Raw genomic sequence first — 16,128 nt, 5'->3', positions numbered from 1 at the left:
AGACCGAATGGTAAACAGTCGACGTCGCCCAAAGCACGTCATTACGGATCCTCCCGATCCATTAACGGTGCTTTTAGGCACCACAAGCACCGGTCACCGTCCTCGTCGAACCCGTCGCTTGCGACGAAGGGCTCGACGAGCGAATTAACCCCTAGACACAGCCCACTGAGTTTCTCGCCGGATCTTCTCAGTGGGTCGCGTTTCCGATCCGGTGGTAGATTCTGCGAAGCACTGCTCTTGCTAGGGTCAGTGTTAGCAACTTTCCGGTTTGAGCCCCGTGAGCTCACCTACACACGTTAGGGTGAAGCTGAAATAGCCTCTCAAGGCTATCAGCATAGGTAGGAGGAAAAAAAAAAAAAAAAAATGTTGTTATAATACAAAACAATAAAATGTTCAATGGAAAGATTTCACATAATTATGTATGTACATTATATTATTAAGGGGTTTCATTGTTTTAAGGAGTTGTTTCCACGCTGGAAATTCTGATTTAGAATTTGTTGTGATAAAAACCATAATTTTTTCCAAACTATTCTTTACAGCTGTAGAGAAAATATTGATATCTGTTATGGATCTTTAGGTATAATAAGTTTTCAATTGTAATTTTTGTTTTTATTTTAAATATCCACATATTTTAGATGCTATGTTTTGATTTCGTTTTTAAGTAGTAAATAGTAAATGCAAATCCATGAGTAAGTAGTACCTGATAAGTATTTGTTTGCGTTTGACTTCGGTAAGGTGCCGAAGTAATTTTTCAAACGGTAATTTGCGCTTTTGTATTGACATGAAAGGTTTTTTTTTTCATAAAATTGAACAGTCAGACCGAAGCCAGGGCCGCGCTATTTGTCAAATCGGTTGTCAGAGTTAAATGTCAGTTTCGTTCGAAGTTTAGGAACGATTAAGTTAACCACAGATTAACGTCGATCGGATCTAAGCGGAAGGTTAAAACAATTATAACAGACATTTGTGACCTAGTCGTTTGGTAAAACAATTTTAATATATAAATATGATAAAAATAGATAAAGATGGCGACGAAATGGCTTTTCAATTTTAGAAACAGTCCGAAATTTAACCTTCGTCCGTTTTTTAACTAATCGACTTTTTAACCACTTAGTCATGGATTGCGCTTGAATATTTAACGCACTGTACGAGTAGCTATCTATTGCTTAGATTTAACATATATATTATTGGCTATATTATTAACCATCGTAGCGTTCAACTAACAACAGATTTATTATTTTATATTACAAATAAACACTTCAGATGTACACCGTACCGAATCAGCGGTTGGCCACTAGTGTTGCAAATTTACGAACAGAAATACGAGTTTTTTTTCTTCTTCTTTTTGTGTATATTCTTTGTTTGACAGGCAACTGGAGAGGACGCCGGTCGATTACGTAATCAAAGCGAGGGATGAGCGCGTAAGGCTATGTTCACAATGATTGTTGGCCAGGACATGTACGCAGCAGCTTGGCTCGGTAGGCAGCGGCTTGGCTCTGCCCCTGGCATTGCTGAAGTCCATGGGCGACGGTAACCACTCACCAACAGGTGGGCCGTATGCTCGTCTGCCTACAAGGGCAATAAAATAAAAATAAAAATAAAAACATGTGGCTTCGTAACAGAGACGGGACAGGATTGTGTGCTGTGAACATCGGACTTTACTTTTGAAATGGATTAAAAAAAATAATCAAGGAATGTCCCTATTCTGAAAATTAGAATGTGTGCTATTTTATACGACGCGTGTGGTGTAGGTACGTGGCGAGGATGCTTTCTAGTAATATTAATTCTAGCATCTGTGTAGCCATATAGTCACTGGATTACCAAACTTGGTTATTCGCGGTGTGAACGTGGTCTTTGTGGGTGTATGCTTTGTGCAACTCAATCGAGTTGTAAAAACCAGAATAATACATTTTTTTTAAAGTATATTAAGTACATTTGAAAAAGAAAAACAAAAAAATGTTCAATATTACCCATTACTCTTCAGACCAAAAAATAAAGAATACGATAATAATTTTTATTTAAAGATATCTCGAAAAATTATTTCTTCGGTGGGCATTTGAGATCCGAATCCGGCAATGATATATGAAAACTGATATGAACGCACACTAACTTAAAGCTCATCCCTAGCTTGATGTACTGTAATAATAATAGCTCTAATTATTCTATTTGAACTATATACTTCAGTAATATTTAGTGGTTAACCAATGTTTCTATTGACTGTACATTATTCATATTATGTTATTAATGATGTTATTCTTACCTTTCCATGCACATATAAAACTTGACACACTCTTTATAATGGTATTCGAAGACATGAAAATGATTATGAGAAACAGCGACACAAAACACAGAAATAATAATAATATTAATTAAAAAAAATGATAATTAACAACATCTTACAATTTGTGTACGAAGATTTGTACTTTTTTTTTAATTTTTTGTTTATAATTTTTTATTTTGTTTTGTAGCTTACGAAATTGGCATGCACCATTAACGCTATGCGTGGTGACAGAGATAGATAGAGTTATTGAGAATTATAAATAACGAGTTGGAAAGGGATGGTGATAAAGAGTGTGTTCGTCTTTATATGTGCAGGGAATTGGGGAGAGCGAGATGGAAGATGTGGATAAGGCGAGTTTTACGCGGGTAAGTAAGAAGTGAGCTGAATTGTTTTGATTAAAAGTGTAAGTTCGCGAAAAATGTTTCGTGAAATTAATATATCACGATTGCTTCGCGTTCCAAATAAACAGCATCGTGATTATTCATGCAGGTGATCCTGCGAAGTTCCCAACCGAAATGTAAAGACTCCTAAACACGTCATTACGGATCCTCCCGATCCATTAACGGTGCTTTTAGGTACCTCAAACACCGGTCACCGTCCTCGTCGAACCCGTCGCTTGCGACGAAGGGCTCGACGGGCGAATTAACCTACAGAAACAGCCTACTGAGTTTCTCGCCGGATCTTCTCTCGCGTTTCCGATCCGGTAGTAGAATCTGCGAAACACTGCTCTTGCTAGGGCAAGTGTTAGCAACACTCTCGGTTTGAGCCCCGTGAGATCACCTACACGTCAAGGCGAAGCTGAAATAGCCTCTCAAAGTTATCAAAAAATGTAAGCAAAAAAAAACGTAAAGATATAAGCTGGGAATCGGAAATTGGTATATACCTAGATATACCCATGGACATGGAGATGCCTTGGAGATTAGCCTTACCTCCAAACCAGATTATTTTACTATTAGGACGAATTAAGACGATGACTTCTGTGAATTAATCCGTTTACACTGTGAATACGAAATCTGCCAACATTTGTTTATTTATATTATTTAATTCAATGAGGAATGTTGCTAATACAATATATAAGTATTTAAATTGTGGTAACTACATTTATATCTGACATCATGGAAGCTGTCCATTAGGGGGCGTCCATAAATTACGTGAGGTGTTTTTTTTTATTTTCTGAAGGTGAGATGTCGTGAGATTTTATTCAACCCCCTCCCCCATCTCCCAATCTCACGTGAGATTTTTCAAAATGTGAGTTTCTTACGTAAACGCGTTGGATTGTTATTGTAAAAAGAAAAACGTAATACGTGACCACTGAATCATTTATGGTTAAACGTGGTTTTATGAGCATAGAGAAGAAAGATAAAAAGAAATCTAGACCGAGACTTTCTTTGTATATAGTATTATTTTTGTTGCCTTTGTAGGCATACGAGCATACGGCCCACCTTATGGTAAGTGGTCACCGTCGCTCGTGGACGTCAGCAATGCCAGCAGAACCTAGCCGCTGTCTACCATTAGTATCTATATATTATCTTTGCCAAGAGTATCCGACTAGGAACAAGACCGCTAGAGCAGTTCTTTATGCAGTGCAGGCTTAACAAAACAAAGTCGAATTGCAATATTGTTTCGATAAATATTTGTTTAAAAAAAAATGAAAACACCACCCTGTATGTTACATGATGGATCGATCAGATTGCCCGTGTCATACTAATTGGCTCGTAATTAATTCAGGACTTACACGATTGGTATCGATGTACCAATTATGTACACGAAATATTGTCGAAGTAGATTTATTGGTGAATACGAAATATAGATGGGAAGGTTTTGAATTTAAAAAAAAAAGGTGCGTGTACTTATGTACGCGCGTAAGAAGTTATACTTTATTTTTATTAAATTTATTTCTTTTTTTTTGTTATTTAAATTTTAATCAATTTGAAAAAAAAAATTAAACAACATCCTCAAACACGCATATTGGACATCCCTTTTCTTGACATCGTATAAATTCGGTAATTCTCGGTACGGTTCGGAAAGTTCACATGCGACTATATTCAGACTCGCCAAGTTATGTCGGTCGTATTGTAATGAGCGATTTAGTGGGCAACTTCATTTCTGTTAATTTTGTGTCACGGTGCGCGCGCATCGTAAAATTTCACTCTCAACAATTTTTCATAACGCGCCTAGAGAAGTATAACTTCAAAATTCGTGGGTAAGCGAATATTATTGTCTCGTAATGACTTCGCCTAAAGTGGCAACGCGATGCTAAGAATTTCGAGATTATTTCGATACTGATGTTGCCACCTATAAAATGTACCGAATAAACCAGGATTCGGACAAATACAGCTCGACTTGAAAAATGAATGATATTTTTTAAAAAAATTACAAAATACGCTTTTATAAAAAATCCAACTAAAAAAATCGAAACCAAGTTTTAATAAATTTGAATTAAAAATAGTGTAAGAAAAAATGATTTTATTGTAAAAAAAAACCGATATGAGTAGAAGGGTTATTTTGATAATATCCTAAAAAACACTCCACGCTTTTTTTTGGAAAATTGAATTTCAATTTTTTAAATATTTTTTTTAATGTTGAATTGTCATCGGTCCTTCATAAGTATACCAAATTTTGAATTAATCCGACGTTTTGAAGGAGATCAAAATCATGTTCATAGGTTCCGTTACATACTAACATACATACGTCTGAAGCTAATAAAAGCGTATTAATAAATTACGCCGCTATTCTTAAGTGAATAGTTAAAATTGATGTTCATATTATTCCCTACATTTGCTCCGACAAATTAATGAATTAAAAAAAGTTTGAGAAACACTGACCGCGCTTATACGTTTCGATAATAGTTAAATTCAATAGATGCGTGCTGGTAGTTTAGAAACGATGGAAAAATGGAACATGAATATCTTAATTATTAAGTTACAATTATTAATCTAGGAAGAAGAAATAGAACAGCGCCTGATGTTCTTTAATTGGTCTGAACGCAACTAATATATCTCATCTGTAAGTCGATTATGATGAATTTTGATTATTTTTGAGTCCACACGGTACCACCACCCTGCCTATTTCTGCCGTGAAGCAGTAACGCGTTTCGGTTTGAAGGGTGGGGCAGCCGTTGTAACTACGTTATCGATTTCTACGGGCTCCAGTAACCATTTAACACCAGGTGGGGTGTGAGCTCGTCCACCCATCTAAGCAATATATAAAAAATAAAAATAAAATTAATTAATTGCGCATGTAATAATTATGTCCGTTACAGGGTGTAAAATAATAAATACCCTTACGCTATGTCGGGACGTGAATAATTTTAGTCTCAAATTCAGATGAAAAAAAAAACATCCAAATTAAGGCAGTAATTAATCATAAATAATAATTTGTAATTAAATAAATACAAATTTCGGTATGTATCATGGTCATCTGGCGCTAAATTCGTATTCTCATGGGAACCAGAGATATATCTATACTAATATTTATTTATTTATTTAAAAAAGTACTGCCACATCACATACATTTAACATTGAAAATAAGCTAAACTTCTTGAAAATAAGTTAATATATAAATTTACAGTGGTCTTTACGGATGTTCCTTTATAACTACTGAACATTGCATCCGATTAACTTGAAACTTGGTATCCATGTAGAAAATACATGTACCTAATGGATAGGCTAATATTTATATGAGTGTTGGACTCCCTATACCAGTTGCGGGGGCGTTAATGATGAGAATCTTTGTGGGGGTGAGAAATAATAATGGTAATTTTAAATGCCCAGCGAAGCGGACGGGTACAACTAGTACATATTAATTACATACATTACATACTAAAACACGTTTAATATATATAACATATATTCAAAAGGTGACAACGCCCCTGGTCCAGTGTTATAATGGGTTCCGGGAACTGCTGGAATTATAAGAACTCCCCTCTTATAGTTAGTTATGTTCATAAAATAATGTTATTCTTTCATTTTTTAAGTCGTACGCGGACAAGCATTTGGTATTTGCATTTCGATCCCATTAGGAAATTCAAATCACGACACAGTGGCATCACTCCCTGCTATTTATTTATTTATTTATTTATAACTTTATATACTTGACAGTATAAAGGCGGACTTAATGCTGTAGGCAATCTCTGACAGTCTACCTTAGGGGAGTGCAGAGATGAACCTTGGTAGCTGTAGTGTTATAGTGATATTAGGCACTTAAACATATATATATATATATATATATATATATATATATATATATATATATATATATATATATAACATAAATAATATATATAGATACAAATACTCGTCTTTAAATAAATACATATCGACGCTTGAAAAGCAAACGTGACTAAGCGACAATGCGTGAACTTTACAGTAGACTAATTTAAAGTTGAAATACCTGAAAACAACAATATTTTAACGAATCTAGCAATATTTTAACGAATCTAGCTGTAGGATTGAAATGATTTTAATAGACCTAGAAATACATTTTTTTTGCGCATCGAATATGGTTATGTACAAAACAGTTATTGTCGCTTAGTCACGTTTGCTTTTCAAGTGTCGATATACATAAATATATTATACATATAAAATATACATAAATAAATATCATCAATTATTTACTATTGAATGAAATAAAACCTTTTAAAATAAGACGCATCCGTGTCGTTAAACTGCGTATCAGTAGAGGGACAAATAATTTTACGGTATTAAATTTGGGTGATTTGTATCAACCATGAGATTTCGACAATGATCATAATTGCGATGCACATTCGTTTTGCGTTACTAAATAAGTGAAATGTTGGCAGATTATTGTGTCGATAACTAAAGTACGATGATAAGGCGCCCACCGAGTATCTCGCCGAATTTTCACAATGGGTCGCGTTTCCGATCCGGTGGTGGATTCTGCGAAGCACTGCTCTTGCTAGGGCTGATGCTAACACTGAGCATCACTCCGGCATGAGCCCCGTGAGCTCACCTACTAGTTAAGGTTACGCTGAAATAGAATCTCAAGGCTATCAGTTTAAGTAGGAAAAAAATATATAATAAGGCATTTAGGAAGCACAGCAATGTCATTGAGAGGAAATAATGTTTTTTTTTTAAATTGTCAACAGTATCCGAGGACTTGCAGCCTGTACAGAGGAGCGCCCCGCTTCTGCAGTCACCGCAGTACACAGGTGGACGACCCCAGCCTTACAGTAAGTGGGGGGAAATTGAAAATCGCAATTACTAATTCGCTAACTATTTCTAGTTCTGCCGTGAAGCTGTAATGCGTCTCGGCTTGAAGGGTGGGGCAGCCGTTGTAACTATACTGAGACCTTAGAACTTTATCTCAAGGTAGGTGGCGCATTTACGTTGTAGATGTCTATGGGCTCCAGTAACCACTTAACACCAGGTGGGCTGTGAGCTCGTTCACCCATCTAAGCTATAAAAAAACATCGCTAACTTAACTCGCTCAAACAAAAATTTCTATGTCATTTTGAATACGCTTCAAGGGGCGAGTTATTTATGAAATTCCTCATCAGCTATGAAGGAGAGGCAGCATTAATGTCCAAGAGTAACAACCCTTACCGCGTATGGTCTTTATACTCTGCACCTAAATGTCACCATGTTAACTTCTCGATCGCGTAAAAATTTGAAAAAAAAAAAAACTCAAATTTGTATGGAGTTGGAACAGCGCCCCTAGCGGCAAACGATGGGAAACTGTTCCAACTCTATACAAATATGAGTTAACTTTTACGCTATCGAGAACGTTAAAAAACTCCCACTAAGCACACTTGAGTGTTTTAAAACGTATCAAACTTAATGAGTGAAGATAACAGCCCGCGCTAGTAATGTTATAACGCCTTCGATGCCATTATTTAAGTCATTAATATTTGATGGCGACTAAGTTAGTAAGAATCTGCTTGTTACGAATGTCAAAAGTGCCTCTGCGAGCTTACATCGTTTTCTCGTAACTTTCGATCGTGTTTTGGAACTTTTACGTTTAATGTTCGAAACTAGAGCGAAAGTGACGGTGTTTACTGATCTGTGTGATTAGTGCGAGTTTTTTAACGTTATCGATAGCGTAAAAGTTACCTGTATTTTTTATGCAGTTGGAACAGCGCCCTTAGCGGCAAACGTAGTGAAACTGTTCTAATTCCATACAAATATGAGTTAACTTTTACGCTATCGAGAACGTTAAAAAACTCGCACTAAGCGCACAGGTCTTCTCCTGCCAAACGGTTGCCACTCAAGCGCGATTGATGCGTCGTTGACTCCGCTGCGCTGTGTCCTATCCAACGCCATTTCCGATGGGAAATATATTGCGCGATAGGGTTTTGGGTCACATTTACTCTGAATTAATGTAGTGATAATAATAAAAGCGAGAAGAAATCCTAATCGTACCTATACCTTTTATACATGGCGTGATGATTTAAAAAAATAGATGGTTCGATTTTTATTGATGTCATCGTAATAAACTTACGAAAATCAAAGTTCGGCTGTCGTGTGTGGAAAACTCTCGAATGTTGAATCGGGAACAATCAAATCCCCTGTGTTTCTGAACTGTCGACATTATGTTGAAGTTTGACAGGGTACTGTTGTTCTAAAAACGACTAGCTAACGCTAACAAAGCGATTATATTTTTGTGTAGGTGTGTACAATAATGGTATAACGTTTTACTTGAGAAACTATTGCTTTATATTTGTTACTAGCTGACCCTGCAGACATCTTAGTGCCTCAATCGATAAATAAAAGACCTAAAATTTTGTATGTAAAAAAAAAACAAAAAGAATCCGTCCGACGGGCGACACATCAAAGGGATAACAAAATTGTTATTTTTATTTAATTCCGAGGATTTTCATATTTATCTACCTTTTAAACCTTCTCTGGACTTCCACGAATAGTTCTAGACCAAAATTAGCCAAATTGGTCCAGCCGTTCTAGAGTTTTAGCGAGACTAACGCAGCAATTCATTTTTATATATACCTAGTCAGGTCATAAATTCTGTCACATGTTTAATGTAAAATAATTGAAACAAGTTTATTCATTATGTAACCATCATATACCAAAATGAACTTAACAAAACATAGATTCTTATGACACTCAATTTATTCAAAATGACCTCCGTGATTTTGAATACAGGCCTTCAATCTGCGCGGCCAGTCGTCTATCGCAGCACGAACGAGGTCCATGTCAATATCGGCGGCTGCCTTAATCAAGGATGTCTTGAGTGACTCCAAATTGGGATGAGGCTTTGAGCACGCCTTTTCCTCCGTGTTGCCATATCTTGTAATCTAACGGATTCAAATCTGGACTGGAGGAGGGCCAGTCTTCGTGCCGGATGAAGTCGATTTCACGCGCCGCCAGCCAGTCTTGTGTGCTCTTCGCTCTATGAGCTGGCGCCGAATCTTTTTGGAATACCCAGTGCCTGTTATTGAACATGGTATGAGACACAGGTTCCACAAGGTTCGTCAGGACTGTATTTTGATACACAACTGCATTCGTTTTTACACCTTTCTCACAAAAATGTACCTCTGTTAAGCCCCAATAAGAAACTCCCAACCATACCATGAGCGAGGATGGAAAATGACCTCGTTGGACACGCGGAATACGGTTGCTCGCTTCTTCACTACTGTGTGCATACACCTTATCATTTTGTTTGTTGTAGCTCTCTTCTACGGTAAATTTTTTTTCATCCGAAAAAAGAATTTCCCGATATTTTTTTCCCGCGTACCGCTTCAACAAAGTGCGGCATCTCTTCAGTCTCAGGTCCATTACACGAGCATTCAAACGATGTCCTGTTTTTCTTCGATATGCCCGAAGCCCTAAGTCTTCATTTAACACCCTTTTCACCGTGGTTCTGCTTAACCCCATCTGAAGGGCCAACAGTTTCTGCTTACGTTTGGGATTTTTTTGAATTCGCGCCTTCACAGCTTTTATCACTGCTGGAGTCCTAACAGACCGAGGGCGACCACTTCTTGACCTGTCATCTACACTAGAGTCTTCATTGTATCGTTTGGTGGTACGATAAACGAACCTTTTGGTTATATTCAAATTTATCAGTATGTTAAAAATTTGAATTGGCGCGTAACCGCAACGATGCAACGCAATAACTGCAACACGGTCTTCTTTAAGCGTCCACTCCATATTTAAAAATGAGTAAAATTCTAAAAGTATACATTTTTATTTTCATGAACAATTCGACATTCGAATTCAATAAACTTTTTTGTGGCCAGCATTCTAAAAGAAAAGTTTTTACTGTGTGACAATACTTATGACCTGACTAGTTATATATCGACGCTTGAAAGGCAAACGTGACTAAGCGACAATGCGTGAACTTTACAGTAGACTAATTTAAAGTTGAAATACCTGAAAACAAAATTTATTTTAACGAATCTAGTTGTAGTAGAATCTAGCTAGTAGCTGTAGGATTGAAATGATTTTAATAAACCTAGAAATATATATTTTTTGCGCATTGAATATGGTTATTGCCTATCATTTATGTACAAAGCAGTTATTGTTGCTTAGTCACGTTTGCCTTTCAAGCGTCGATATATAGATTTATTTATTGCTTGGGGGGGTGTGGATTAGCTCACGGCCCACCTGGTGTAAACTGATTAACGGAGCCCATAGACATCTCCAACGTAAATGCCATCACTTACCTTGAGATATGAGTTCTAAGGTCTCGGTTTTACAGTACAACGGCTGCCCCACCCTTCAAATCGAAACGCATTACTACTTCACGGCAGAAATAGGCGGGGTGGTGGTACCGACCCGCGCGGACTCACAAGAGGTCCAGGCCTCTAGGCCTTCTTCCGAATGCCTTGCCTGTTACTGTTCAAATCATAAACATGTCTAAAGGCAACAATTTTTTTAACCGAGACATAGTTCTCGCACTTCGCCAGATGTATGACAGCGCATTATCGTTTAAAACCGAACTTTGGAAGCTCCTAATAGATCGTTTCTCTGAACGGGACTGATCGTTCGAAAGTTTCCTGCAGAATCGTTCTTATATTCTAGAGCAGATACTGTTGAAAGCTTTTAAAGTTACATCATTGAGATAGAGGGCTTTATTATTTATTGGCTGTTTAATGAACACGTTTTAACTAAGTGAAGTTTAAGTTTTTTCTATATACCTACCATTATTTAACCTGCACTGCCATCGGTTGACGGGTAGATAATGACTTAGGTATTAATTCCGCCAATGTAAATTTTACATGTAGTGAAGTCGTCGTGGCCTAAAGGATAAGACGTCCGGTGCATTCGTGTTGAGCGATGCACCGGTGTTCGAATCCCGCAGGCGGGTACCAATTTTTCTAATGAAATACGTACTCAACAAATGTTCACGATTGACTATCACGGTGAAGGAATAACATCGTGTAATAAAAATCAAACCCGCAAAATTATAATTTGCGTAATTAATGGTGGTATGGTAATTGTGAGTCCGTACGGGTAGTTAACACCACCCTGACTATTTCTGCCGTGATGAAGCAGTAATGCGTTTCGGTTTGAAAGGTGGAGCAGCTCATTGTATTGAGACCTTAAAACGGATATCTCAAGGTGGGTGGCGCATTTACGTTGTAGATGTATATGGGCTCCCGTAACCACTTAACACCAGATGTTGTCGATTTTTTCCCTTATCTATTCAGTAGCCTAAGAGGCTGTTCCAGATACGCCCGAACGGGTTAGGTGAGCTCACGAGCCGATAGAATTTGCTAACACTAGCCCTAGCAAGAGCAGAATCTACCACCGGATCGGAATCGCGACCCACTGAGTAGATCAGAAACTCACGGCGAGAAACTTAGTGGGCTGTGTGTCTATCTATGGGTTAGTTCGTCGAACTCTTCGTCGTAATTGACGAGTTTCGACGAGGACAGTGACCGGTGCTTGAGGTTTTAAAAGCTCCATTCTTCGATCGCAACAAAGACGAAAAATATTCATTTCGTTTTGTTCAAAGCAATTTTTATTTTACGGCGACTGTAAAATTGCAAACACGAGAAACGCGTAAAAACTCAGTTCGAGCGTGTGAAATTTAATGCATAAAATATTATTATATTCAGTGGCTTCAGTTAGTGTAGGATGTATGGATGCGGGAATTAGTCTTACTGTACGTACCATAAAATGACGTGTGTGTATTTTTATTACGTGTTAAATTGCTTACGTTTCTATAAAATCTATACTAATATATAAATCTACAATGGTTTTTACGGGCGTTCCGTTATAACTACTGAACCATGCATCCGATTGACTTGAAACTTGGTATCCATGTAGAACAGCGGTCGGAGAACATTTTGAATTATTACCCCAAAATATTTTTGTGTAAGTTGATATTACTCCATGGCGAAGAACAAAAAAACGAAATCGCTTCTTTTTAGTATCTTTCATATTATTATAGCCCCATGATAATTTTGAAAAGACAACGATAACTAAAAATTTAACGATTCTAAAGAAGTTTCACTTCAATATATACTTTTTAATCACAAAAGTTTCATTTTTACCCCCCAAAATTTCATTTTACCACCATCATTTTACATTTGGGGTAATTTACCCCGGTTCCCCGACCGCTGATGTAGAAAATACATGTACTTAATGGACAGGTTAATGTTTATATGAGTGTTGGACTTCCTAATAATAATGACAATAAATAATAATTGTAATTTTAAATGCCCAGCGAAACGGGCGAGTACGGCTGATTAAAACTAATTTTATAGTTCAATCTCGTTTTTTTTAATTTTCATTACAATGTTTCGGACGTTTAGAAGAATTGACAGTTTATGTGATCGAAGGATTAGTGGCTATTATTATTCGTTGCCATTTAAATTATGTTGTAACTACCTACCGTTTTTATTTCTTTCGATTGGTATGTTTCATTTCAATCAGCAGCAATTCATTGAATCTTGAGATCTGGCAATAAAACTATGTGGCGACTCACTTACCCGCCACTACTTGGGCAACCGCCTTACAATTCGACAAAATCGCTGTCGCTTATGAATTCAGGTAATCATCTGTTATTGTTGTTCCACACTTCGGAATCTTAAAAAACTGCGGGCAGTATATATCGATATTCGCTGTGCTACCTATCGTTCGTGTCAGTGCTTTACATTACGTTAGTTCTTTACCGTACCACTCTTGTTATAGTTTGTGTACATACTTATCTTCAATAAACCATTCAAAGCAGTATATATTTATACTCACTGTGTAAAACATCCTTCGTGTCAGCGCCTACCTAATACAGTTAGAAGCAGAACTAATAGAACTGCATTTACAACTATATAGTCATAATTAGGTCTATCCAAAAACCGAAAAATTTATTAAACATGTCCGTATTTTCTTTATACGTATTTTATTTTTACTTTACAATTATTTTTGTATCATTACAAGAAACAATGCAGAGCAATGAAAAAAAAAAACTTATGTTAATTGATAATACATACATGGAATTCATAAATTTCAAAAGTTTCTTTTGCTTTAATAAAAATGTTACTAAGCAATTTTCATTGAAATAGTTTCATGAACTTCGGACGATAGTTGATGCGTTAATAGAAAAAGAATCCTTTTAAGAAATGTCATTCGAAAATAATAAACGGGCGTTTAAAAAGAAGGGCTGCGTTGAATGCGCAGAGCGTTGAATAAGAAAGTGGGTCGCGTTGAATATGTGTGCACGCGATGAAATCCCATCGCGGAATGAACCGAGTATATTGTAACTCAAGTCTGAATGACAAGCCACCTAGGGTTGCTACAGTACAGTATAATAATATGTAGATCATTTTAATACATAGTTGCTTTTATTTAGGGCTGCTCATTCACAGTAGTATTTTTTGTTGTAGTATGCTTTTTTTTTAATAATAATAATAAATAAAAACAGAGTGGGGTGTGACGAGATGGGTGGCCCACTTGGTGTTTACTGGTTACTGGAGCCCATAGACATCTACGACGCAAATACGTCACCCACCTTGAGATATAAGTTCTAAGGTTTCAAGTATAGTTACAACGGCTGCCCCACCCTTCAAACCCAAAACGCATTACTGCTTCACGGCAGAAATAGGCAGGGTGGTGGTACTACCCGCTCGGACTCACAAGAGGTCCTACCATCGGTAATAATTCAATAGTCGGTCATAAAATATGTTCTATGGTTATGTCGTTCCTGAAGTATTTAAATATTATGTATATATTATATATTATATTATGTGTCCGCGATCTCGGCCGAAGTCGGTCGATTAGAACTGTATTTTTAAACTAGTTTTTGCCCACGACTTCGTCCGAATAGTTACTTTGGCATAACGCTAAATTTTACCCGCGACTTCATTTACAGTACTCAGGATTGGAACTTCATTACTGAACCGGTAGGTGGCGTTGAAGAAGCTAGATTTTGAGATTTTTTGACAAACAATTTTTTAATTTTTCGTAAAAAAATTATTTTTTCTTAATAAAAAGTATCCTATGTTACTTCTAATACCTCCAAGAATATGTGTACAAAGTTTCATGATGATCGGTCGAGTAGTTTTCGCGTGAAAGCGTAACAAACAAACTTACATTCACATTTATATATTAATAGGGATTCAACGCTAGAAATTAGGCATAGCGCGATTCTGAACACTAATAACGACATCTGGCGAGTACTCCTTATAAACGTGCGTATAAGCTAATAATTATTTGTTAAAATAAGTTTTTATTATAAAAAACCATATAAAAGTAATTAATACGTGAAGCAAAAATTTTGTATCCCTCTTTACGAAAATTGCGCGGACGGAGGAGTATGAAATTTTCCACACTTATAGAGAATATAGAAAAGAAGTGCACAATGCAATTTTTTTTTTAAATAATGAATAAAGATACATTGAATCAATAAAGAAAACATTACACACACTACATACCATGTATTTGACGCACACACGCATACATACTATTTATTGTCAAACTTTTGTTCTTGATGTCTGTGGTCAAATTGAGAATAGATTAAATATTGTTTGTCTTTGTCAATATTTTTTATATTTTAGTCTTGGCGAAATTTGTGATTATAGAAGTATAAAATACAATCATAATAGTGTACAAACTTACAATTCCAATTAATTATAATAGTCGAATTTCGACTACTGCGGGACCTCTAGTATAAAAGTAATTACATGTAAGGATTGGCAGCCCTGTATAAAACTACAGTACACTGTAACTACTAGGAGTATCAAGTTGGCATTTTAAATAATTCATAAGTTCGTTGACTAGAACGAATGTGGCACGTGTAATGATGAGACGGAACTATATTTTTCGCCTTCCGAAGAAAAGAGACAGAGCATTAGGTATTAATAAAATTTTCAGGGTAGGTTTCTTGTCTTTTTATCGACGTCCTTGGGTTGTATCGGCCGGTGTAAATTAAGTTGTCCGTCGACAATCACTATTGGACAATGAAATATTCAGGTGCTTCCGCCATTTTGATTGTGGCTATTTTGAAAAAAAAAGAACAGAGAATTGTACGTTGGATTTATTATATCATCGATTTAATTGCATTTATATATAATTAATCTGTTTTTAATGTAATTATGTAAGTTATTTACGGAACTAAAAAAATTAAATACAATTTCCACCTCTATTTTATTAACTAAAAGCTTGCTGTTAACTCCTTTGGCATTAATCTAATATACAAACAAACCTTTAAAATGTCCAGAAGTCGAATAAAATGAATAAATTATGTAATAAATCGAACATGATCCGCCCCTAAATCCACTTCTGGGATACTCTAGAAAGATTTCCCCAAAAATTAGCGACCTTAGGTACTCTGGTTAAGGCTTTATGTAATGTAGAAGAGATGTCACATATTATATATTATACTGTGCGCTGTTGTATTCAAAAACTATTCATACTAGCCACACGCTATCATAA

The 16,128-nt window shown here is 36.3% G+C and overlaps 1 protein-coding gene across 3 annotated transcripts in view; it reads left to right on the top strand.

Annotated features, from left to right (window-relative positions):
• The window catches only part of sm (heterogeneous nuclear ribonucleoprotein L), a 406,278-nt gene that overhangs the window by 373,390 nt on the left and 16,760 nt on the right, over nucleotides 1-16,128 (top strand). For all 3 annotated transcript variants that reach the window (XM_028183615.2, XM_028183596.2, XM_089737982.1), the window contains exon 6: nucleotides 7,386-7,469. In XM_028183615.2, coding sequence (XP_028039416.1) covers nucleotides 7,386-7,469 — 84 coding nt within the window. The remainder of the gene's footprint in view (nucleotides 1-7,385; nucleotides 7,470-16,128) is intronic.

This window comes from Bombyx mandarina, chromosome 24 (genome assembly GCF_030267445.1).
Source record: "Bombyx mandarina strain Sakado chromosome 24, ASM3026744v2".
In the NCBI taxonomy this organism is placed as follows: Eukaryota; Metazoa; Arthropoda; class Insecta; order Lepidoptera; family Bombycidae; genus Bombyx; species Bombyx mandarina.
Note: the sequence above shows the minus strand (reverse complement) of the source record. Positions and strands in the feature narration are given on the sequence as shown.